Genomic DNA, 25,444 nt, shown 5'->3' with positions numbered 1-25,444 from the left:
AGTCAGGGTTGGACTCTACTGACAAAGAGCTCTGTTGAACGACCGGATCCATACCTCCTTCGAGACGAATTTGTTGCATTGGAGAGCCAGGAGTATGTATCCACATGGCGTCGGTTCCCCAGTCGTGAAGTGCTTTCGTATGTCGCAACCATGGCCTACCAATCAGCAAGGGATAACCTCCCTCTACCTGGGGAAGATTAACTACCACAAAATCCAAGTTATAAGTGAAATCTTGTACCTTCAGAGGCACCTTGTCGACTATGCCCACTGGGTAGACTGTTCTCTGATCGGCCAATGTAACAGTGAAAGGAGCAGGTCGGGTAGGCTTTAGACCTAAGGCCATCATAGTGAATTCGGGCATCAAATTGATTCCAAATCCTCCATCAACGATGACGCTAGATAGCTGGTGCCCAAGAATAGATACAGTGAGGCGAGGACTTTTATAATCGGTGAGGGGAGCAGATGGATAGGAAATCAAATAAGACTCTGAGGGCTGTACAGGGAGGTGCCCGCCACTAGGCCCAGCCCCCGGGTACAGAGACTGAATGACTGACAGGGTGTCACTTCTAAGTGTTGCGTCGAGCCTTAGCATGTTGTATAGTGACACCTGTCGAAAAGTATTTTTCAAGATGGCTTCTGCTGTGGGCTTGGCGCCTTCGAACTGGGCTCCCTTTGGGACCTTAATCTGTTCCAAGTCCGCCACTGCTTCCAAGAAGGCTCCATCAATGTCAGATAACAGTGAAGTTGGTTTGCTCTGAGCAATTTTAAAGGACTCGTCCTTTGGGTGACCAGCTTGAGGAAGTGGGGACTGGCGAGGTGGACCTGTGGGCAAACTGAGACCAAGAGCTGCTCTTTGTACCCTAGTAAGGACACCTGCAGGCTCCTCCACTTGCAGTGGCTTAACCACATGAGTAGCAGGTGATGGTTGAGGCACGGTGTTCACAGTAATCAAGTTTATCTTCGGGAAGGTGAATTCTTGCTGGTTCTGAGTCGAGCTTGAAGACGTGGATGCCCTTTGCGTGGGACAATCCTTATTGTAGTGATCCTTCGAATCAGGGCAATGATGACAAGGAGGGGACCCCTCAGGTAAAGGACACTTGCTCTGATAATGCCCATATTCCCCGCATCTGTAGCAGAGTATGGGCCGATTGGAAGGACGAAACGGGGGACGAGGTGGTTGCTGCATGGAGTTGGAGGCTGAAGTGTAGAAGCTCTGAGGGGTTGAGGTGGCATTAGCATTATAAAAACTTTGAGTCGGGAAAGTACTTGACATACCTTGGACAGCAGGGGTATTGAGCAAAGGTGGCATGTAGTTGGGATGGCCGTGTGGGAAACCATGTTGGATGCTGGTGCTAACCCCTGTTGGAGAGTAGGACCAAGACTTTGCTGTATTTTGTGCAATCCCTTTATATAGTAGAAATCCTTATCTTCATGACCTGATTTTTCGCAGAAGTGGCAATAAGAGCGAAGGGGACTGTCCTGTGGAGGGTGTCCTGGAGAGTGGCATGAAGTACACCATACCATAGCCTTAGTCTCCTGCTGAGACTTGAGCTCTTCTAACTCTCTTTTAAGTTGATCATAAGCCTCTTGATGTGGAGGCTTCTCCTGTCTGAGAGAGAAGGATCTCTCTTCGTGAAGGGCCCGCTGTAACTTTAGGGCTTCCAGTTCCCTTCTTAACGAAGTCAAGGGGTCCGATGGACTGTCCATGAGTACAGGGGCAGTATCTAACTGAGGAGAGTCAGTGAATTGCCTTCTTGCTCCCTCTATTCTAGTAGCAATAGCAACAAAGTCCTCCAGATTGGCTTCAGGACGGAGACTTTCTCTGAGCTTTTGTTGAGAAGGCTTAGGCAGAGCTTTCTCTACCCACTTCTTCACCATGAATTCCCCTGGTTGCTGAGGCAGCTTGGCGACCAGGGACTTTGTTCTAGTCATGAGCTCTGCAAATGTCTCCTTGGGTTGGAGCAACAGTTTGGCCAACTCATCTAGAATCTTCTCTTGATAATCCCCTGGTCGGAAAGCTTCACAGAACTGTTGTCTTAACATGGTCCAAGTAGTAAAGTGGTTTTCAGCAAACTGACTGTACCATTTATCTGCAAGACCATCCAAGGTGGACGGGAAGAGCACCAGGTATTTGTCTTCTCTGTTGAGGCCACGACCTCTGCAAAGAGAGACAAACCTCCGAGCATGGTCGTCTGCATCTTCTGCGGAGAGACCTTTAAAGGTAGGGAACTTGATCTTCACCTTTGCCAGAACACTTGTGAGCTCCTCCATGGCCTCTTGCTCCTGAGTTTGTTGCTCACTAGCTTGCTGTAACAGAATAGGGGAGAGCCTTACCGGAGAAGGTGACCTGGAGGATGTAGAACCGGTCGAAGGAATGGAGGTAGCCGTATGAGTAGGTATGGGTGATGGGGTTAATATGCTTCTACTGGGCACCAAGGGTTGACGTCGTCTGTGGTAGTACTTCAGAGGACTCAGTAGTGCACTTTGACGCTCCAAAGACCTCCTTGTATGTGTCATGCAGTAACCGCCAACCCCACCAAGCTTTGGGCAAGAAGACCTTCACTTGGGCAAGACACCCTTCACTTGGGTGAACATTGGTCTGGACTCTACTAGACCAGGGCGAGTGACTAGACCACCTGGCCTGGACCAGGACGAGGAAGGACTAGACTAGGGACGAGAAGGACTAGACCAGGACGAGCATTGGGTGGACCAGGGCGAGAGAGGACCAGACCAACAAGGCGAGAGACTAGACCAGCTAGATTAAGCTGTCAAGGGTGAAACTGGACCAGACCAACAGGCTGCACAGGCGAAGCGAAGAAACCAGCTACTCAACAAAGTGAGACTTCAGTTGAGGTCCCATCGTGGTCGCCAAAATAAGAGCACCTGTAGCGCGGATATGTGTCGTGCTCTCTACAGTGTGGGTGCCCCTCAGTGCAATGTGCGCGACAATCTCACTCAAACAAATGGAAACTCTCTCCACAGAATGAAACACGGGAACAATGGATAACAACAACAGAGACACAACAGTGGACCAGAACATGCGGACTCGACTAGATCAAAGAACCATGTACAGACTCAGGCGTGGCAGCACACTCAGCTCCAGCCCAGGACTCACAGGTACAAAATGGGGTGTCGAGGCTCAGATGTGCAGGGATGGTGAAGCAGTGCTCAGTGTAAGACCCGCTACCTAGACGACGAACCGACCATCTATAAGATAACGATAATGACCCAACGGCTACTACTCATAGATACAATCATACAGAGCCACCAACGGCCCATAAATGTCACCAGCTAAGTGTGACCTGGCCACATGTCCACTAGGCCACCATCCGTATCCCTGCCACGTGTCACTGCCCAGAGTGTCCATCCAGTGTGAACAGACCAGACCAACTGTACTAACTGTAACTGTGTCCTGTGAAAGTGACATTGTAGCTTGCTACATCAGAGACGGAAGATGAACACTATAAGTATCTCGCCTTAGTGTTTGAAGAATTACGCAAACACAAATTATTTGTGAATGCTAAGAAGAGTGAGTTCTTTCTAAAAGAAATCCACTATATGGGCCATATAGTATCTCACAATCAGGTGAGAATGGACCCTCATAAGATTCAAGCAGTTGTAGAATGGCCTACGCCAACTACAATACATGATGTACGAAGTTTCCTTGGCCTGTGTTCTTATTATCGGCGTTTCATTCGAGCTTTTGCCGCGATAGCAGGTCCCCTCCATGACCTGACAAAGAAGCGGATTCCATTCCATTGGGGGTCTGGACAAAAACAAGCTTTTGAAAAGCTTAAGTATCTACTCAGTCACGGACCTGTTCTCACCTCCCTGATCTTCACAAACCTTTCGAGGTATACTGCGATGCATCTGGAGATTGTGTAGGAGCAGTTTTAACCAAGAGGGTCACGCGATAGCCTATGAAAGTCGGCGCCTTAGAGAGGCAGAGTTGCATGTCTCCATATACGAGAAAGAGCTAATGGCTGTAATTCATGCTCTTTCCATTTGGAAACACTATCTATTAGGAGCTGATTTTATTGTCAAGACAGATCATCAAAGTCTTCGCTACTTTCTCACACAGAGAAAGTTATCAGAAAAACAGATGAGATGGGCGAACTTTCTTTCAATGTTCCATTTTCAGATTTTACATACTTCTGGAACGAAGAATGCAGTTGTAGATGCTCTCTCCAGGCGTCCAAAGATCAATGCACTAACAACAATTTATCATGAGGAACTAGAATCTCTCAGTGAGATGTATCCTCAAGATCCAGACTTCGCCACAATTTGGGCAGATCTTCAAGCTGGTCACTCAAAGCCACCTTATTCCATTAGGGATAATACGCTCTATCGTCAACAAGCAATATGCATAGCTCGGCACTTACGACAGAAAGTGATGGATGAAGCCCATAATTCTCCTTATGTCGGGCATCGGGGAATTGCTTCCACCACTAGTGCCCTTGAAAGGTATTTCTTTTGGCCAACACTCCGTGCGGACATTGAAAAACACGTACGTGAGTGTTTAGTCTGCCAAAAAGTAAAATATGACGGACGTAAAGTTTATGGCAAGCTTCAGCCGCTCCCTGTGCCTAACACACCATGGGAATGTATTGCCATGGATTTTATTACGGATCTTCCTAGATCCAAGAATGGAAATGATGCAATCTGGACTATAGTAGACAGATTCAGTAAGCAAGCACATTTTCTTCCAGTAAAGAAGACGATCAAAGCTGATCACAAGGCTAGAATATTTCTAGCTCTGATTTTTAAACACCATGGATTGCCAAAGACTATTGTCAGTGATAGAGATCTCCGCATGACTAGTCTATTTTGGCAGGCATTGTTCGAAAACTTGGGAACTAAGCTTGATTTTTCATCAGCTTATCATCCTCAAACAGATGGTCAAAGCGAAATCGCTAATGCCACTGTTTTAGATCTCCTCAAGTGCTATGTTTCGGAACGACAATCCGAATGGGAACAGTACTTACCAATAGTTGAGTTTGCGTATAATAATACCATACGTTCCTCAACTGGTAAAGCTTCCTTCGAAATTATTTAAGGGAACCCACTCTTACTTCCTATTATGATAACCAAAGAAAACATCTTCGCCACAGATGAATTTGTGTGCAATATTGATATTGCCCATCAACAAGTAAAGCAAGCGATTCTTCGTACTCAAGAGCAACAGAAGAGAAAAGCAGACAAGCACAGAAGGAATCTCAATCTAGAAAAAGGACAATATGTCCTGCTTCAGTTTGAGAAAGCTAGATTGAAAAAGCGGGTCGGAAAAGGGAAAGTTGTCAAACTTTCCCATAGATTTTACGGCCCTTTCAAAATTACAGATAAAGTCAATGACGTGACTTTCAGATTGGATTTGCCTTCTAACTGGCGCATCCATAATGCTTTTCATGTCAGTCTCCTCCGACCGTATGTTGGACCTCCTCCAGTGGCGCCAGTACAAGAAGATCCTCCAGAAGTTGAAGAGACTGAGGAACTTCTTCAACCTGAACAGATAATACACCACTCGGAGAGACAACTCAAGTCGGGGAGTCTACATCGAAAGTATTTAGTCAAGTTCAAGAATTACACTCCTATAGATGCAAAGTGGATGACTGAGTCCGATCTTAAGGACTACCCAGATATCTTGCACAGTTATGTTGACGCTCTACAGTTGAGGTCAACTGTTTAGAACCAAGAGGGATGTAACTAAGTCAGATTTTGTAAATAATTATTTTATTTACGAGAAAAGAATTATCTAATTAGTTGTGTGCACATCAGAATAGATTTAGCAGTTCTGGGGCCTCAGGTGCGCCCAAGTTTGGGCCAGTGCACCTCAGGGAGACCCTAGGAGAAAATACCTTGAAGCCCTAGCGATTGGGAAATCGGGTCTTCAATGAAGGGATAGATAGTAGCCTCAGATTTCAGGCTCAGAAAATTACGCGCGCTAGTGCAAGCACAAGAATGAGATGGGGTCCTAAGAATAATAACCCTAAGGCTTGAATCATTTTACGGCCTTAGGATAAGTCAGTTAAGGTATTTTTAAATTGTCTATGCCGGACCAAATGACCGGACAAGTGCGAACAGGTAATGCCAGAGCAGTGTCGGTACGGCATTGCGCTGGGGAGCAGCTAACAATTTCATTAGTAGCATCTGTGTGTGCAGTTGTGAGTTAATTTGCACATTTCATTAATAGCCTAGGGATTTTTAAAAGTGAAAGTTGAAGGGTTTTTTAAGTTATTAAGTAAGTGTGCCAAGTGGCACACTTACCAATGCAAACTAACTCTCTCTCACTCTCACTCTCACTCTCACCTTCTCTCTCTTCCTAGCGCCCCCTCTCCCTGATGGCTATTTAGGAGGCCCTACTCCCCCATTTTCAATGTTGGCAGTGCTCCTACCCCCCCTATTGTGAGTATGCCCTACGCATTGGAGCCCTCTATGGAAGCTTGAGAGCAGCCCCTTGTGACATATGTGGTGGCCTCGTGCTCCCATTGTCTAGAACAAGGGCTCTCATAGCCATAGCCAGCGTTTGGTGAGGTTTCATCGCGAGAAGTTGCAGCAAGCACTCTCTTCGTAGAGTGTGGTGGCTGTAAATTCTCTATTTTCAGCCCTTAATCACCTCCTTTAGGTTGAATTTCAGCAAAATACATATAGAATCTAGTTCTTCTCTACCTACACTACGCATACACCAAGTTTCGTGCAATTCCATCGTGGAAAAGGTCTCTTTTTCGGCTCTAGAAGGTACTCAGGTAACATTTTCAGGTTATGTGCAGAAAATTACAGCAAGCATGTGTGCGTGCATTTTGCGTGTTTCTCCCTTGTTTTTGTTGCAGGAATAATTATGCATAAAGGGACTCAGTTAGCGGAAGGTAGACTCTCACTTTCAAGAGCTTCCGTTGAGTTTTGTGGAAGATAGACTCTTGTTTTTGAGAGCTTCCCAAAATCTCGTAGCAGAGGGAAGATCCTCTCAGTATTCAAAGAGTAGCGTTTGCACTCTCTCAGTCAGAAGCAGAAAGAAAGAATAGAGGACGGGCTATTGCCCCGTTCTTGTGCTTGTAAAGATTCTCCCTTAGTAATAAAGATATTCTCTTTATGGGGGGGGACTAACCCATCTTCTGGTCCCCAATGAAGTGTCAAGCTTTTCCTCTCTCTCTCCAATTCTCTTGAGTATTTGAAGTACAATTAAAAGTCAGTTTACGCTTCCGTATTTTTGTGACAACAATGACACCTTGTTGGCTCCAAAGATTGGCGCCCCTTGCTGCATTTCTTTATTCTTATTGAACTGGAGAATACTTATAATCTTCTACAAGCTGTCCCACTTTTATTGGGCTGAAATTTCCCTACTCTAGCCCAATTTCGGCACCTTAATGGCAGTACAAGTCATCACGGACAAGAACCCAAGTAAACGGTGATTTACCAAGTACCTTAGAGCACCTTTATAAACTTGGCGAGAACTTTCAGCATGCTGAATTCTCTTTTTCGGCCTCTAAATTGCACCAAACCACGTCTTTGATGATTCCCTAGCTTCCTTGAAGCTCCTGGAACATTTAGGCATCAAAATTGACCAAAACCCTCAACCTGCGTAAAATTTTGCTCTCTGATTCACGAGCCGATCGCTCTTGTGAGTAGCCCTCAAGCTCCCGCACCTGTAGGGTTAATTTCCTCTTGATTTAGACGAGATTTCTCACAAGAAATCTCTCTAAATCAACCTGTTAGCGCGTACCTGCTCTGAATCAGCAATTAACTGATTCGGTACCTATGCAACAGGCTCTTGCCTCAGAAATTGAGCATAAAATCCCCACAAGTGAACATAGCAGATGAATAGCCCTTGAGTTGGGCATTATGATTATGTATTCAAAAGGGGAGAGAGAGGTGCACAAGAGCAGAATCGTTTTCTACATAAGTCAAGGGAGAAGCCAAGCACAGCATTGAAGCTTGAAGACCTACACCCACTACTCACGCACACTGTACTCCAAAGTAGCCCGAAATCAGCCTTCTCTCTCTCTCTCTCTCTCTCTCTCTCTCTCTCTCTCTCTCTCTCTCTCTCTCAGAATTACACTACATATGCCATTGCACCGTATACTATGAGATACGTGGGCGTTTCCATTGCCTATTTAAAGAAGGCTTTGGACCTCTAGATAGAGTCATGCAATACCAAGATCAAAGATGCTTAGGCTTGTACCTACTGGAAATACATCGGCACAGGGATAATCTAATGAGAAGACAAAGAGCACTACAGCCTCAGAGGCAGATCACAGATTTCTTCAGATTGAGAGAAGCAGGAGGGCAAGGAGAAGCAAGAGACCATCAGCCAGCACAAAGGAGTACCCACATCCATACCAAAGGCACCCTCATTGACAGGGCGATTGAGCTTAGGAAATCGAGACGACCACGACCGAGATGCAGAAGCACACTTCACCAAAGGAGACTACGACAAAGGATTAGAAGCAATCTAGCCAGACACCCAGAATGCTCCTAAGAAGTTTATTTAGTACTTTGTATTTAGTTTTTCACATTTATTTTCACACTTTCACACTTTTCACACTTAGTACTTTAGTACTAAGGTACCCAGACTTTGTAACAAATTCACCACTTTTGTATCAGTTTGGTCTCATAGGTCATTCTGGCCTTTTTGAAGACGTTAATATAACATTTCATTTCATTTCTCTCTCTCTCTCTCTCTCTCTCTCTCTCTCATTCGACGCTCCGGATAGCGGCATGGAATTGTAATGGATCATATAGGCTAGATGTAGGTGCCTTTGAAGACAGCTTTAGGGACAGAGACATAGTTTTCTACTCAAAGACACACCAGATACTGGGACAACGTATGCCACATGTGAAGGGTTATTTATGGGAAACAGCTGGTCGACCAGACAAGAGATCTCTACAAGGTAGTCGGGGTTCAGGAGGAGTAGCAGTCTTATTTAAAGAGGAGCTGAAACCACTACTATAGATTATCAGGAAAGATGAGCAAGCAAGGTATATGTGGGTGAGAATGAGAGCCGAGACAGGTAGATTTCTATATATCGCTATATGCTACTTCCCGCCAAGTACCTCAGTCTACTCCTCACCTAAAGGACAATCCCCTTTCTCCATATTGAATAATGATATATGGGAGTTCTCTAGAGATGGAGACATCGTTCTCTTAGGAGACTTTAATGCCAGAACGGCCAACTCTCAAGCAGTATTCTATGATACTTCAGAGGAAATGCTCAGAGAAGTGGATTTATCACAGAGGGGGCTTACTAGAAACTCACAGGATAAAGAACACACTGAATATGGGAGACATCTCATGGAGATGTCAACTATACATGGTTTGGCCATACTTAATGGTCTAGAGAATTTCCCGTTATCTGGGGGATTCACATGCTTCCCGCACAGGCATGGGGCCAGTACAGTGGATTATGTCATGACTTCACCAAGCTTTATTTCTAGTATCAAGGACTTTAAGGTGGGACCCAAACCAGTTGGGATTGCAGTGGATCATGCTCTCTTGACCTTATCAATCTCCTTCCAATACAATGCCTCTCAAGTACAAAGGAAGAAGACACACACAAGATATACTTTCACGCCAGAAACTGATTCAGTCTATGTGGAAAAGATCTATAATAGGATGTGGGCAGCCGAGCCAGTATATACTGTAGAGGAGATTACTTCTCAGTTAACAGAGATACTACATGGAGCAGCACAAGAGGCATACCCACATACTCAACCTGATCAGAAGAGAGGAGTTGGGAACATACCTCAAAACAGTTTGTATGACGAGGAATGCAGAGAGAAGAGAACCCAGGTCCAGAAAGAGCTTACACTTGGGATCATCACATATAAGCAATCTCGGATTGCTCTTCGGCGTATAGTACGTCGCAAGAAAAGGGCATTTTTAGCCAAACTGGAGAAGGATTTATATCAGCTCTTCTTGAGTCAGGACTCACATGAGGCATGGCGCTTATTTCAAGAGCACTCACCGCCTCCAACGATTACTTCTCCTGAGATCTGGGTCAATATGTAACATCATTATATATGGTATCTGGACAGCCTCCATTACCAGATCCACTAGAGCCATGCCCTGCTACTAGTACTTTCTTTACTACGGAAATGGTGGAAAAAGCCATTGATAAGAAGAGCATATGATCATGATGGTTTAGTAGCAGAACATCTAATCCATGCCAGGGATCTACTTTCAGAAGTCCTTGCTCGTCTGTTTAATCGGGTCATGTGTGAAGGATTACCTGAATCTTGGAAATTATCTACTATCGTACCTATTTTCAAGTCGGGGGATCCTATGATACCCGGGAACTACCGTACCATTATAGTAGGTCACACTTTGACCCGATTGTACGCATCCATTTTTGAACAAAAATTGAGTAGATGGGCAGAGAATGAGGGCATAAGAGCAACAGGACAAGCTGGATTCAGAAGGGGTTATTCCACTTTACATCATATTCTTACGCTCAGAGCCATTATTGAGGAAGGAAGAGCAAATGGGAGAAGGATGTATTGTTGCTTTGTGGATTTTCGGAAAGCTTTTGATACAGTACCAAGGGCCAGATTGATGCGCAGGATGCAAGAGTTAGGGGTCCCCAAAGAGATTATTTGGGGGATCATGGCCTTATACTGGTCAGTAATTGGTTATGTACGTGCTCCAGAAGGGGATTCCGACATTGTTCATTCCACCGTTGGAGTAAAGCAGGGATGCCCACTGTCCCCTACTTTATTTGGTATGTACATAGATGAGGTATCAGATTACATTGATAGAGAGGGTGACAGAGGGGCTCAACTTGCAGGGTCATGGATCCCTTTGTTGTTGTATGCAGATGATATTGTATTGATAGCAGAATCACTAGATGGAATGCAGAGGCAGCTAGATGCATTACATAAATTCGCGGAGGACAGTGGACTGTTGGTAAACTTGGGTAAAACCAAAGTTATGGTGTTTAACACCACACCGCAGTGGGTTAGGAGATCGGCACCTACATTTGCATATGGCCAGGATACAGTAGAGTACACAGATACATACACATACCTTGGGGTGGTATTTGCAAGACCGAAGTTTACTCTTAAGAAAGCAGCGGATGCTAGATTATCCAGAGCGTCTGCGGCCTTGGGAGGGTTGGAGAGGATGTGTTCACAAGTGCAGTTTCAGGAACCACGAACAAAACTTTGGCTCTTTGATACTGTGGTGGCTTCGGCTATGCTTTATGGGGTCCAGATTTGGGGACCATCTGTGGATCAGGATAATTGCAAGTCAATGGAGAGACCTTTGGTATCTATGATTTCCCGAATGATTAGATCCAAGGCCTCCGTACCACACGCGATCACCCGAGCGGAACTAGCGGCCCCTCCGATAGGAATTGAAGCTCTTACCAGATCAGTGTCCTTTATACATGGTTTGTGGGATACAAATAATGGCCGATATACTAGACTGGCCCTCGAATCCTCTCGACAATTGGCAATGAAAGGGGATACATCATGCTGGTATGCGCAACTGTCCTCGTGGTTTCAGAGACACGGGTTCAGTATGGTAAGATTACCCCCCTTCCAATACTCTCTTGAGGCTCCATCACTGGCAATTACACGAACGGAGATTAATAAAATCATCCGACAGGATCTTATACAGTTGGATACTAAGAGGACATGGGTAGACCCTACACAAGAATTGGGCACGAAGATGGCCAACTACAAAGAAAACTTCCTACAACTATCTGAAGATGGATTTGTGATTCGCCCGAGTTACATGGATACCCACCTGTCTCATGGTTTGAGATGTGCTATTGGTCAGATTCGTACATCCTCACACTAGTTGGAAATTGAATTTGGCAGATTAGGGGAATCCCACCTGAGAGCAGAATTTGCAAGTTATGCGGAATGGAGCCGGAGACAGAATTACACTATATATGCCACTGCACAGTATACTATGAGATACATGGGCATTTTCATTGCCTCTTTAAAGAAGGCTTTGGACCTCTAGATAGAATCATGCAATACCAAGATCAAAGATGCTTAGGCTTGTACCTACTGGAACTACATCGGCACAGGGATAATCTAATGAGAAGACAAAGAGCACTACAGCCTCAGAGGGAGATCACAGATTTCTTCGGATCGAGAGAAGCAGGAGTGGAAGGGGAAGCAAGAGGCCAGCAGCCAACACAAAGGAGTACCCACATTCATACCAAAGGCACCCTAATTGACAAAGCGATTGAGCTTAGGAAATCGAGACGACCACGACCAAGATGCAGAAGCACACTTCACCGGAGGAGACTACAACAAAGGATTAGAAGCATTCTAGCCAGACACCCAGAATGCTCCTAAGAAGTTAATTTAATACTTTGTATTTAGTTTTTCACATTTACTTTCACACTTTTCACACTTAGTACTTTAGTACTAAGGTACCCAGACATTGTAACAGATTCACCACTTTTGTATCAGTTTGGTCTCATAGGTCATTCTGGCCTTTTTGAAGACGTTAATATAACATTTCATTTCATTTCTCTCTGTGATTCCGGACATGGTATCAGATTTACTATGTTGTAACAGCTTGGTCTCATAGGTCATTTTGGCCTTTTGAAGACGTTAATATATCATTTCATTTCTCTCTCTCTCTCTCTCTCTCTCTCTCTCTCTCTCTCTCTCTCTCTCTCTCTCTCTCTCTCTCTCTCTCTCTCTCTCTCTCTGCCAGCGACCAGCAGCGCAGGTGACGACGTGCTGCTGTTGTTGGGGATGAGCTGCACGCTGGGCAGGTGACGACCTGCAGTGGAGAGTAGCGCGCTGGGCCTGTGGGGTAGCAAGGTCAGCGGTAGCATAGCACCTTCAGCACCTGCAGCGACTGACGTGCCTACCCGCAGCAACAACACACCCAGCTGCAGCCTTGAACAGAAATTTGCAACAAGGCAACACGCAGGTACTCACTCTCTCTCTCAACATTCAAGGGGATGGGCTGTAAACACTAGGCTTCCCGTGCGCTCAGCCTCGCCTCCTCGAGCTCGACCATGGCACCTCTTGACAGGAAAGAAGTGGAGGACATGATAGCCAGAGCTATCACACAGGCCAAGAAAGATGCGGACAAGGCACTGAACGCCGAAGTAAGGAGGATGACGGAAAAGATGAAGCAGATGGAGGATAACATCAGAGGCCTCACAGAAGAAAAGGAGGCCTGGAAGAAAGCATTCAAAGAACTCCGTGACACCTCCAACACGGAGATACACCGTATACAAGAAAGCATCAACCACCTCCGGATCTCCAAGGAAGAGGGGGAAATCTCGAGCTTCGAAGACATAGAAGTAGAGATAAAAAATAAATGGAAAGCAGACATCAAAGAAGAGATCTAGACAGAAATGGAGGCCAAACAATCAGGATGGGTGGAAGTAGTTAAAAAGAATATCAAGAAGGAGGTATGCGAGGAGGTTCACATGGGAGAGCACTTGAGGGTTCAGCTTACTCTCGAGGAGGAGCGATTGCGCCAGATGAGGAAACACAATGTTAGGATCACTGGCCTTAAAGAGGGACCTTCAGCAGAGGAGGATGCACGAGAGCTTTGTAGCCAACTAGGCTACAAAGAGACTATGCCTTTTACAAAGGCATGGCGAGCCGGCCGTGACACCACTCGAGCTCGCCCGTTGATCATGCAGTTACGAGGAGATGAGGACCGCACCACCTCTTTTCGCAAAAGGGTGCTCTTACGAGGCCTCCAGGGCGGCCATATCTTTATGGACGAGGACCTCACTAGGATGCAGATCGAGCACAGGAAATCATGCATGCCCAGGGTCCTTCAGGCACGGAAAGAAGGTAAAAGGGCCTTCTTTCGAGATGGTAGAATCTTCATCGACGGCCGCCCAATCTCATAGGGATTCGGGACCTATGAGACACATACACTAGCACAGGAGACACCACTCAGAGGGGCAGTCTGGAACTGCAATGGTTCTATATGGACACATCCGGAGCGCCTAGAGGAGATCATCAGTGAGCATGACTTTGTATGTTTTACGGAGACACATGAGAGCCCAGAGAGAGGACTACCTGTAGTCACAGGATTCCAGTGGGAGTCGACTTACAGGACCATCACAGACAGAGTACAGCTCGGGGGTCAGGAGGGGTGGCCATACTATTCAAACAGAGCTTACACAACCGGATACAGGTGATGAGTAGAGACGAGGAGGCATGCTATATGTGGGTACGGCTAGAGCTCACCCACGAGAGAGGGCTATACATTGCCATATGCTACTTTTCACCACATGGATCACGATATGCTATCTAGGACCCCTACTCTCGACTGTCGGAGGACATTTCTCACTACACATCACTCGGGGAAGTCCTCCTCATGGGGGACTTCAACGGGAGGACACAAAGCCGACAGTGTGAGATCTATGATATGGAGCAGCCGGAGATCATGAGGGCACTTGATGCAGAGGACATGGGGGTGAGTAGAGTGTCGGCAGATGGGGGACAGGACAACACTGGATATGGCAGACACCTTCTTGAGCTTGGCAGCAGGCACCATCTCGTTATTTATAACGGGATGGCGAGGTGGCCAGATTCTGGGGGATTCACTTGCTTCCCACACAGTGGCGGAGAGAGCACAGTAGACTATTTGTTGGGCTCTACCCAGACAGCAGAGCTTATACACTCCTTCAGCGTTGCACGCACACCGATAGGGGCGGATCATACTTATCTCACATTCTCCCTTTTTGCTACACAGCTTGCTGACCCCCCCGCCTCCCCCCCTCACACTTACACTACCATTTCTTTCACTCATGAGCTCACTCCTGTTTATATACATCACCTGCATGAGCACCTTATACACTTAGACCCCACAGCCCCTCTGGACACACTCACCACACACATTACATCCATCTTACACGAGTCAACCACTCAAAGTTTCCCACATCGCATACACACACACCCTCCACGCACTGGCACTATGCCACAAAACAGGTGGTACGACGACGAATGTCGAGATCTACACAGACACCTACATATACTGGAGATCAGAGGGGAGATTACACATCGCCAGGCTCAGCGCAAGATGCAGACACTTACCCGTCGTAAAAGACAGGAGTGGCACCAGTATTGGGACATCTATCATTTACTCATGAGCAAGAATAGTGCTGAGGCATGGCGTCGGATCAGACCTCCCAGGCCATCCACTCCTATTCAGGACCCAGCGGCATGGCACAGATATGCCGAGAGCTTATACGAGATCCCAGGACAGCCACCCATACCTACGCCATCGGCTACCCGACCCACATCATCTACTTTCTTCACCACCCACATGGTGAAGAAAGCAGAGGGAGAGGGCATGAGGACACCAGGACAGGCGCGGTTCTCTAGCAGAGGGAGAGGGCATGAGGACACCAGGACAGGCAGGCTTCCGTCGAGCTTTCTCTACTATTGATCATATCTTCACCCTTCGTTGTCTGATCGACCAGACACGGGTGAGGAAGAGGAGATTATATTGCTGCTTCGTTGACTTCCGCAAAGCATTTGACACAGTACCTAGAGAGAGACTTTTCCGATGTCTGGCTGCGCTTGGGATTGGAGAGGAGATGGCATGGGGGATCTATGCATTGTATGAGCATGTATCTGGCAGAGTGAGATGCCCGGGTGGATTATCTGACACCCTTGTGAGCACCATTGGTGTGAAACAAGGTTTCCCCCTATCACCTACACTCTTTGGTCTATACATTGACGAGATTGTAGACTTCATCTTGCACAGGGGTGGAGAGGGTGTGGATATTGCAGGGACTACTGTACACATACTCTTATATGCAGATGATATTGTCCTGATGTCAGAGACGGCAGAGGGACTACAACTACATTTGCAGGCCCTGGATGATTTCTGCTCACAGAGAGGACTCACGGTGAACCTTGGCAAGACCAAGGTTCTCATATTTCATACATCGGCTCAGATTCGCCGACAGAGTAGATTTACAGTAGCTGGAGGGGATATAGAAGTGACAGGCTCATATGTATATCTGGGGGTCACATTCACCGCAGCATCAGGGACCTTCTCCATGACACAGGCAGCCAGAGATAGACTTACCAGAGGATACGCATCACTAGCTCCGATGGAGAGACAGTGCCACCAGGCCCACTTCCAGGAGCCCCGGACAAAGGGGTGGCTCTTTGACACACTGGTCACACCTGCACTCATGTATGCCTCGGCCATTTGGGGACCGGGACTGGCAGACTCAGTATGGACACAGATAGAGAGGCCACAGATTATTATGATCTCCAGGATGATTCGCAGCAAGCCATCAGTTCCACACGACATTATTAGAGCTGAGCTGGCTGCACCACCGATGTTGGTAGAGGCACTCTTTCAGACTATTTGCCTTCTTCGCAGATTCAAAGATATGGATCCAGATAGGATCTCTCATAGAGCCTTCATTGCATCTAGAGAGATGGCACAGGCAGGGGACACTAGCTCATGGTATGCCCAGACAAGAGATTGGCTAGCTCAGCACGGTTTTGATATTGATAGACTACCACCACTCCAGTATGACACCCAGGCCCCGACCTATACCCTCTCACGCTCTGAGCGGAATAGGATCATCAGACAGGAGATATGGCATACATATATTCAGAGGACATGGCGCAGGCCCACAGACACCCTACCTCCTAAAATGCTATATTACTATGAGCATTTTTTGAGGTTCTCAGAGCAGGGATTCATTGAGATTCCATCATACATGCAAGAGTACATGCCACACCGACTTCGGGTCAACATTGGCCAGCTACGAGTGTCATCACATCAGCTAGAGATTGAGAATGGCAGAGCCAGAGGCATACCACGAGAGGAGCGTACATGCCTGATTTGCCAAACGGAGGTGGAGAGTGAGGAGCATTTTGTCATGAGATGCCCAGCATATACAGAGCTGAGAGAGAGATATGGCATTGGAGACTCACTACAGCAGCATATGATAGGCCGAGAGCAGAGGAGGTTTGGCCAATTCCTGGTTGCGGCTTTAGAGGTTCGAGAGCAGTTGTTACAGCCACGCCAGAGTCAGGATAGCAGGACACAGACTACCATCACACAGTTTTTCCGACGAGCAGGACCAGACCCCCCCACACTACCTACACAGAGTAGAGGGCTTACCCTTCTGCAGGCAGAGTCTCAGAGGGCACGTCGGAGACCGAGGCTCCCAGGATATAGGACACATGGGTGTCACCAGAGGGAGATCTCGAGGATACTAACCTTACACCATCAGTATCTAGAGTAGAGTCATGTACCAGCACCAGGAGATCCAGCATTCCAGAGATACCTGAGCAGGCCACCACCGATGTACCACATTCTCTACCCTACATATGTTGCTTGTTTTTAGATACCCTCCCTATCATCTCATGGTGGTATCACCTTGCAGCCCCTAGTTGAGCCTGATGATGCGTGAGCACACCTCGACACGAGGACCCACACTATACATTGTACACCACATGCACCACCCTACCACACCCTCTTGCATAGTGTAAGCTCATTTCAGTTTGTACCCTTTTTTTTATTTTCCGATGCCTAGAGCATCAACACATGTATATGATATTGTCTCATAGGTCGAGTTCGGCCTTTCGTAGACGTTAATAAAGCTTTCTTTCTTTCTTTCTCTTTGATTCCAGACATGGTATCAGATTCACTATGTTGTAACAGCTATGGTCTCATAGGTCATTTTGGCCTTTTGAAGACGTTAATATATCATTTCATTTCATTTCATCTCTCTCTCTCTCTCTCTCTCTCTCTCTCTCTCTCTCTCTCTCTCTTCGATTTGGGTGCCCCTTGCAAGTTGGCCTTATGCTTGTGGTTTGTGAGGTGTCCTCTTGGTGCCTCTCCAACTGACAAGTGTCCAGTTTGCCCCATTTGGTTTAATTCCTAACCCCCTCCAACTTATGAAGTCTTGCCGTAGGGCCTAAGAGACTTTTAACTTAGCCTAGCCACTTCTCTACTAGTTAGATTTCAGTGCCGATCGAGATTGGATGGTGCACCTGTTTCCACATCATATCTTCCAACTTCATGGGATGCCATCTTCTATAGTGAGTGATCGAGATCCACGTATGACAAGTGTTTTTTGGAGAGCTCTATTTGACAACAACAAAACTACCTTTAAATTCTCTTCATCTTTGTATCCTCAAATCGATGGGCTATCCAAAAATGGGGACTCCGTGTTACTTGATTGTTTTGAAGACATATGTTGCTGATCGCAAGAATTTGTGACAAAAGTTTCTTTCCTTGATTGAGCTTGAACTTTGCTTACAATAACACCACTTATTCCTTGAAAAGGTCCTTTTGAGATTTTTGAGGGAGCTCGCAAAATTCTACCCATCTTACTGACTAAGGACAAGATCTTTGAAGTGGACAAATTTGTTCAAGACTCAGATATGATAACAGGAAAGAGCTGCTAACAAACATTGACGGCGGGTCGACATTAGCATTGGAGATTGGGTTTCGTTTTGAAAAGGCAAGGCTAGGAAAAGGAAAAATTTCTCCAAAGCTTAGTCGGTGTTTCGATGGTCTTTGGTCCATTCAAAGTCATTGACAGAGTCAATGGTGTATCTCTCGATTGGGCTTGCCTTACCATTGGAAGATTCACAATTCCTTTTATGTGAGTCCACATTAAACCGTTAGGGAGAGCTACGTGCCGAGCCTGCCAAAGGTTGAAGGTTGAAGAAATTGTGATTCTTGAATAGATCCTTGCACACAAAGATAGGACCACTCGAGGGAAGACAGCATGAAGATTTTTGGTGAAGTACAAGAACTATCCACTCATGGATGCTTAGTGAATGATGAGTTGACAAATCATCAGGATCTGACAGATTATCATGTTCCAACATTATAACATATCGTCATGATCTGAGTATCATCACGATGTGAGAGATCACCACAAATTAATACAGTCTTTAAAATATGCTTTTGAACTTGATAGAGATTGTATACATATGGATTCTGACATGGTACGGCCGATGGCATGCGTCCGTCATACTACTCAAAGGATGTTCACTGGCAGCTGCTTCCGATGGACGATCACATCCACATAGGCATAATCTGGAAACTTGTCCTTTGATGAAATCCAGTGTCTTTTTTATATGCATTAGATTAGTGTACACTTGTGACATTCTTTCCATTTTTGGGGGCACCAGTTTTTGGCCAGTACAGACCTTTTGGCACATAGAGATCTTAGGGTTAGCTTGCAAAAGACCAATGTCATGGTCCCAAACACCCCAGCAGCCTGGGTGACAAGATCCACAGATTGGTATACTTTTTGTGGGGAGCCAGTTGAGTATGTCACTGAGTATGATTACTGTCAAAGGGCCATGTTTTTCGTTGTAAGACTCATCAGAGGCTCAGTTTGCATGAGCATATGCAACACTTGTGCGATAGAGAGGCAGTGCACACATATACAATTTCATGAGCCTTACACCAAGCTATGGCTTTTTGTATGAGGCAGCTACACGAGGTCCAAGCCTCTACCATAAACAGAGGCAGTTATTGACTGAAATGGGTTTTGTGGAGAGATCGGTGCATCAACCATATTGGTCGATCCTTGTTTCACGCAATGTTCTTCCTCCACATATTATGGGAGCTCCTTCGAGGTAGATACCCCAACTTCCAATGTTGTGACTCCTTGGGTGAGTTTGAAAGAAGTACATCATCGGCATTTAGCATTATCAGTATCAACACCCTAGCTCCTCCCCCTCCTCTCTAAAGTATATTTGGAAACCTCATCTATGTAAAGTTCAAATAGCGTAGGGGAAAGCAGACAGCCTTGAAGGGGGGGGGGGGGGGGGGGGGGGGATATGAATGAATTGAAATGTTATATTAACTTCTTCAAAAGGCCAAAATGACCTATGAGACCAATCTGTTACAAAATAGTGAATCTGATACCATGTCTGGGTACAAAAGAACTAGAACAAAGATACTACTACTAGAATCCATCCTCATCTACACTCTGGATGTCGAGAGAGTATGGCTCAAATGCTTTGCTGTAGTCTCCGTCGATGCTGTATAGCCCCTCTCCTCAATCTTTGCCGTCTGGATCTCCATAGCTCCAACGCTCGGTCGAGAGTGCCGGTAGTGGTCGAATGAGTGTGGGCCGAGCTCTGTAGTGATGGCTGCTCCTCTGGCTGTCCCATATCTAGTGAAAAGAAATTTTTAATCTGTCTCTGGGACTGTCTCTCTAGCTCTCCCCAGTAAAGTGTCTCTATATTTGTGTAACTCAAGTAGATATAGCCCAAGACATCTCTGATCCTCATAACTCATGACCTTAGAGAAAGGACTGAAACCCTCTCTGAATAAGCAATGGAAACGTCGTATCTCATAGTACACTGCAATGACATATGTAATGTAGCTCCGTCTCTGGCTCTAGCTGGCATAAGCGGCATATCCTGTTGTCTGCTGGTATCCCTCTGAATCTACCAGTCTCAATCTCCAGCTGATGTGAGGTTGTGTGTATCTGACCAATGGCACACCGTAAACCATGAGACACATGTGTGTCCATGTAGCTGGGTCGGATCACAAACCCATCTCCTCGGAGGTGGAGAAGATGCTCTCTGTAGAAAGCCATCTTCATGCCCAACTCCTGTGGCGGCTCTATCCATGTCCTCTTGGTATCCAGCTAGATCAGGTCCTGACGAATGAGTCTAGTAATCTCCACCCGTGTAAGAAACATCGAGGGTGCCTGAAGAGAGTACTAGAAAGGGGGCAGCCTGTCCATGGTGAAGCCATGCGTTTGAAACCATGATGTCGTCTCTGTATACCAGCATGAAGTGCCCCCCTGAAGAGCTAACTGTATGGAAGACTCAAGGGTCAGTCTAGCATATTTGCCTCTAGTAGTATCCGACAAGCTGTGCACAAAGGAGACTGATCTGGTAAGCGCCTCAATCTCCATAGGAGGGGCAACTAGCTCTGCTCAAATGATCTTGGGGTACTGAGGCCTTGGCTCTTATCAGTCGAGAGATCATAGATACCAAGGGCCTCTCCATATGTCTCCTACCATCCTGGCCTACAGAAGGTCCCCATAGAGGCTACTAAAGTATCAAAGAGACATAACTTTGTGCGAGGTTCCTGGAATTGAACCTGCGAACACATCCTCTCCAAGCCTCCCAAGGCCGCATAAGCTCTAGTCAGTCTAGTCTTTGATGCTCTCCCCAAAGAAAGCCTCGGCCCAGTGAAGACAACCCCAAGGTAAGTGTATGCATCTGTATACTCTACAATCTCCTGGCCATATGTGAAAGTCGGTGCTGATCTCCTGATCCACTGTGGTGTGGTGTTAAACACCATAACCTTGGTTTTACCAAGGTTTACAAACAATCCACTATCCTCTGCAAAACTATGTAATGCATCCAAATGTCGTTACATACCCTCTCGTGAGTCAGAGATCAACACAAAATCATCGGCATATAACAACAATGGGATCCACGTCCCTACCAGCTGGGCACCTCTATCACCCTCCCTGTCAATGTAATCAAACACCTCATCAACATACATACCAAATAGAGTAGGAGACAATGGGAAACCCTGTTTCACTCCAATGGTGGAGTGAACTAAATCAAATATCCCCTCCGGGGTGCGTACATGTCCCATCACTGATCTGTATAGAGCCATAATCCCCCAAATCAACACTATGGGCACCCATCTCTTGCAGTCTGCGCATCAATTGAGCTCTTGATACCATGTCAAATGCTTTGCGGAAATCCACAAAGCTACAATAAATCCGTCTCCCATGTGACCTGCCTCCTCAATGATGGCTCTGAGTGTCAGAATACATCCTCTCCAATCGACCCAATGTCGAATGGGCTCTGATCAATCTAGTCTCTGCTGTTGTCCTCAATGAAAATGCTTGTCCACTAAAAACCACTCCAACGTCAATGTAAGCATCTGTATACTCCACTGTCTCCTGGTCGTATGTGAATGTCACAAAAATACGGAAGCGTAAACTCACGTTTAATTGCACTTCAAATACTCAAGAGAATTAGAGGGAGCGAGAAAACTTGACACTTCATTGGGGACCAGAAGATGGGCTGGTCCCCCCCCATAAAGAGAATATCTTTATTACTAAGGGAGAATCTTTACAAGCACAGGAACGGGGCATACGCCCGTCCTCTATTCTTTCTTTTGTTCTGTTCTGACTACTGACTGAGAAAGTGTTTCCACTTTCTTACTGCTTAGGGGATTTCCCCTCTTCTGCGAGACTGGTTGGAAGCTCTCGAAAAGAGTCTATCTTCCGAAACAGCTCATCGGAAGCTCTCACAGAGGAGAGTCCATCTTCCGTTATGTGTTGCCTTCATGCTCATTCATTCATGCATCGAACACAAAAGAGAAACAAGCAAAATGCACACGCACATGCTTGCTGTAATTTTCTGCACATAACCTGAAATTCTTACCTGTGCACACCCCTACGCCGAAACAGAGGTCTTCTTCGCGATGGAATCGCGCCAAACTTGATGTAGACTTAGGATAAGGAGAGAGAAGAGAATTTCTATGGCTGATCTGCTGAAAACAGCCCTAATCTAGGTGATTAGGGGCTGAAAACAGAGAATTACAGCAGCCGCACTCTGCTAAGAGAGTGTCTACGGCAGCTTCTCGCGATGAAACTTCACCAGAAGGTGTCTATGACTGTGAGATCCCTTGTTCTTGACAATGGGAGCACAAGGCTACCACATATGTCGCAAGGGACTGCTCTCAAGCTTCAATGGAGGGCTCCACCGCGTAGAGCACGCTCACATTAGGGGGGGTAGGTGCACTGCCAGCCCTGAAAATGGGGGAGGGGGGGCTCCTAAATAGCCATCAGGGAGAGGGGGCGCTAGGAAGAGAGAGAGGGTAAGAGTGAGAGTGAGAGAGAATTAGTTTGCATTGGTAAGTGTGCCACTTGGCACACTTACTTTAAAAACTTAAAAACCATTCAACTTTTGACTTTAAAAACTTCTAGCTCATTAAAAAAAAATGTGCAACTAACTAACAACTGCTACCAATGATTCTTTTATGAGAACACCAAAGGTCTGCCGGCGCAATGCCGCACGGGCATTGCACCGCCTTTACCTGTTCACACTTGTCCAGCCGCCCGCCCGGGCACGGACCATTAAATTTAATTTCACGAAACTTACCCTAAGGCTTTATTAGCTTTATTAGTCTTAGGGTCACTGTTCTAAGGACCCCATCTCATTCATGTGCTTGCACTGACGCGCGTATTTTTCTGAGCCTAAAATCTGAGGCTACTGCTTACCCCTTTCTGAAGACCCGATTTCCCAATCACTAGGGCTTCAGGGTAATTTCTGCTAAGGTCCCTCTGAGGTGTTCCAGCCCGCATTTAGGCTCACCTGAGGCCTTAGAACTACTAGGTCTATTCTGGTGTGCACACAACTAATTAGATAATTCTTTTCTCGTAAATAAATTAATTATTTACAAAGTCTGACTTAGTTACATCCCTCTTGGTTCTAAACAGTTGACCTCAACTGTAGAGCGTCAACATAACTGTGCAAGATGTCATGGTAGTCCTTGAGATCGGACTGAGTCATCCACTTTGCATCTAAAGGAGTGTAATTCTTGAACTTGACTAAATACTTTCGATGTAGACTCCCCGACTTGAGTTGTCTCTCCGAGTGGTGTATTATCTGTTCAGGTTGAAGGATTTCCTCAGTCTCTTCGACTTCTGGAGGATCTTCTTGTACGGGCGCCATTGGAGGAGGTCCAACATATGGTCGGAGGAGACTGACATGAAAAGCATTGTGGATGCGCCAGTTAGAAGGCAAATCCAATCTGAAAGTCACATCATTGACTTTATCTGTAATTTTGAAAGGGCCGTAAAATCTATGGGAAAGTTTGACAACTTTCCCTTTGCCGACCCACTTTTTCAATCTAGCTTTCTCAAACCGAAGCAGGACATATTGTCCTTTTTCAAGATTGAGATTCCTTCTGTGCTTGTCTGCTTTTCTCTTCTGTTGCTCTTGAGTTCGAAGAATCGCTTGCTTTACTTGTTGATGGGCAATATCAATATTGCGCACAAATTCATCTGCGGCGAAGATGTTTTCTTTGGTCACCATAATAGGAAGTAAGAGTGGCTTCCCATAAATAATTTCGAAAGGGGCTTTACCAGTTGAGGAATGTATGGTATTACTATACGCAAACTCAACTATTGGTAAGTACTGTTCCCATTCGGATTGTCGTTCCGAAACATAGCACTTGAGGAGATTTAAAACAGTGGCATTAGCGATTTCGCTTTGACCATCTGTTTGAGGATGATAAGCTGATGAAAAATCAAGCTTAGTTCCCAAGTTTTCAAACAATGCCTGCCAAAATAGACTAGTCATGCGGGGATCTCTATCGCTGACAATAGTCTTTGGCAATCCATGGTGTTTAAAAATCTGAGCTAGAAATATTCTAGCCATGTGATCAGCTTTGATCGTCTTCTTTACTGGAAGAAAATGGGCTTGCTTACTGAATCTGTCTACGATAGTCCAGATTGCATCATTTCCATTCTTGGATCGAGGAAGATCCGTAATAAAATCCATGGCAATACTTTCCCATGGCGTGTTAGGCACAGGGAGCGGCTGAAGCTTGCCATAAACTTTATGTCTTGTCATATTTCACTTTTTGGCATACTAAACACTCACGTACATGTTTTTCAATGTCCGCACGGAGTGTTGGCCAAAAGAAATACCTTTCGAGGGCACTAGTGGTGGAAGCAATTCCCCAATGCCCGGCATAAGGAGAATTTATGTGCTTCATCCATCACCTTTTGTCGTAAGGGCTGAGCTATGCATATTGCTTGTTGACGATAGAGTGTATTATCCCTGATAGAATAAGGTGGCTTTGAGTGACCAGCTTGAAGATCTTCCCAAATTGTGGCGAAGTCTGGATCTTGAGGATACATCTCGCTGAGAGATTCTAGTTCCTCATGATAAATTGTTGTTAGTGCATTGATCTTTGGACGCCTGGAGAGAGCATCTGCAACTGCATTCTTTGTTCCAGAAGTGTGTAAAATCTGAAAATGAAACATTGAAAGAAAGTTGGCCCATCTCATCTGCTTTTCTGATAACTTTCTCTGTGTGAGAAAGTAGCGAAGACTTTGATGATCTGTCTTGATAATAAAATCAGCTCCTAATAGATAGTGTTTCCAAATGGAAAGAGCATGAATTACTGCCAGTAGCTCTTTTTCGTATATGGAGGCATGCAACTCTGCATCTCTCAGGCGCCGACTTTCATAGGCTATCGCGTGACCCTGTTGGTTCAGAACTGCTCCTACACAATCTCCAGATGCATCGCAGTATACCTCGAAAGGTTTGCGAAGATCAGGGACGGTGAGAACAGGTCCGTGACTGAGTAGATACTTAAGCTTTTCGAAAGCTTGTTTTTGTCCAAACCCCCAATGGAATGGAATCCGCTTCTTTGTCAGGTCATGGAGGGAACCTGCTATCGCGGCAAAAGCTCGAATGAAACGCCGATAATAAGAACAGACGCCAAGGAAACTTCGTA

General features: G+C 45.9%; 2 protein-coding genes across 5 annotated transcripts in view; both read left to right on the top strand.

The window, feature by feature from the left end:
• The window catches only part of LOC147440688 (phosphoinositide phosphatase SAC6-like), a 180,158-nt gene that overhangs the window by 120,156 nt on the left and 34,558 nt on the right, over nucleotides 1-25,444 (top strand). The gene's annotated exons all lie outside the window — the stretch shown is intronic.
• Nucleotides 15,261-17,583, top strand: LOC147440689 (uncharacterized). Its single transcript, XM_086482532.1, has one exon. The coding sequence runs from the start codon at nucleotides 15,333-15,335 to the stop codon at nucleotides 17,208-17,210; it is 1,878 nt and encodes a 625-aa protein (XP_086338658.1). The 5' UTR covers nucleotides 15,261-15,332; the 3' UTR covers nucleotides 17,211-17,583.

This window comes from Adiantum capillus-veneris, chromosome 15 (assembly GCF_014529385.1).
Source record: "Adiantum capillus-veneris isolate H3 chromosome 15, ASM1452938v2, whole genome shotgun sequence".
Taxonomy (NCBI): Eukaryota; Viridiplantae; Streptophyta; class Polypodiopsida; order Polypodiales; family Pteridaceae; genus Adiantum; species Adiantum capillus-veneris.
Note: the sequence above shows the minus strand (reverse complement) of the source record. Positions and strands in the feature narration are given on the sequence as shown.

What these genes read in the sequence shown, in the direction of transcription:
- LOC147440689 (XM_086482532.1), top strand. Translation starts at nt 15,333, where the DNA reads ATGAGGACACCAGGACAGGCAGGCTTCCGTCGAGCTTTCTCTACTATT.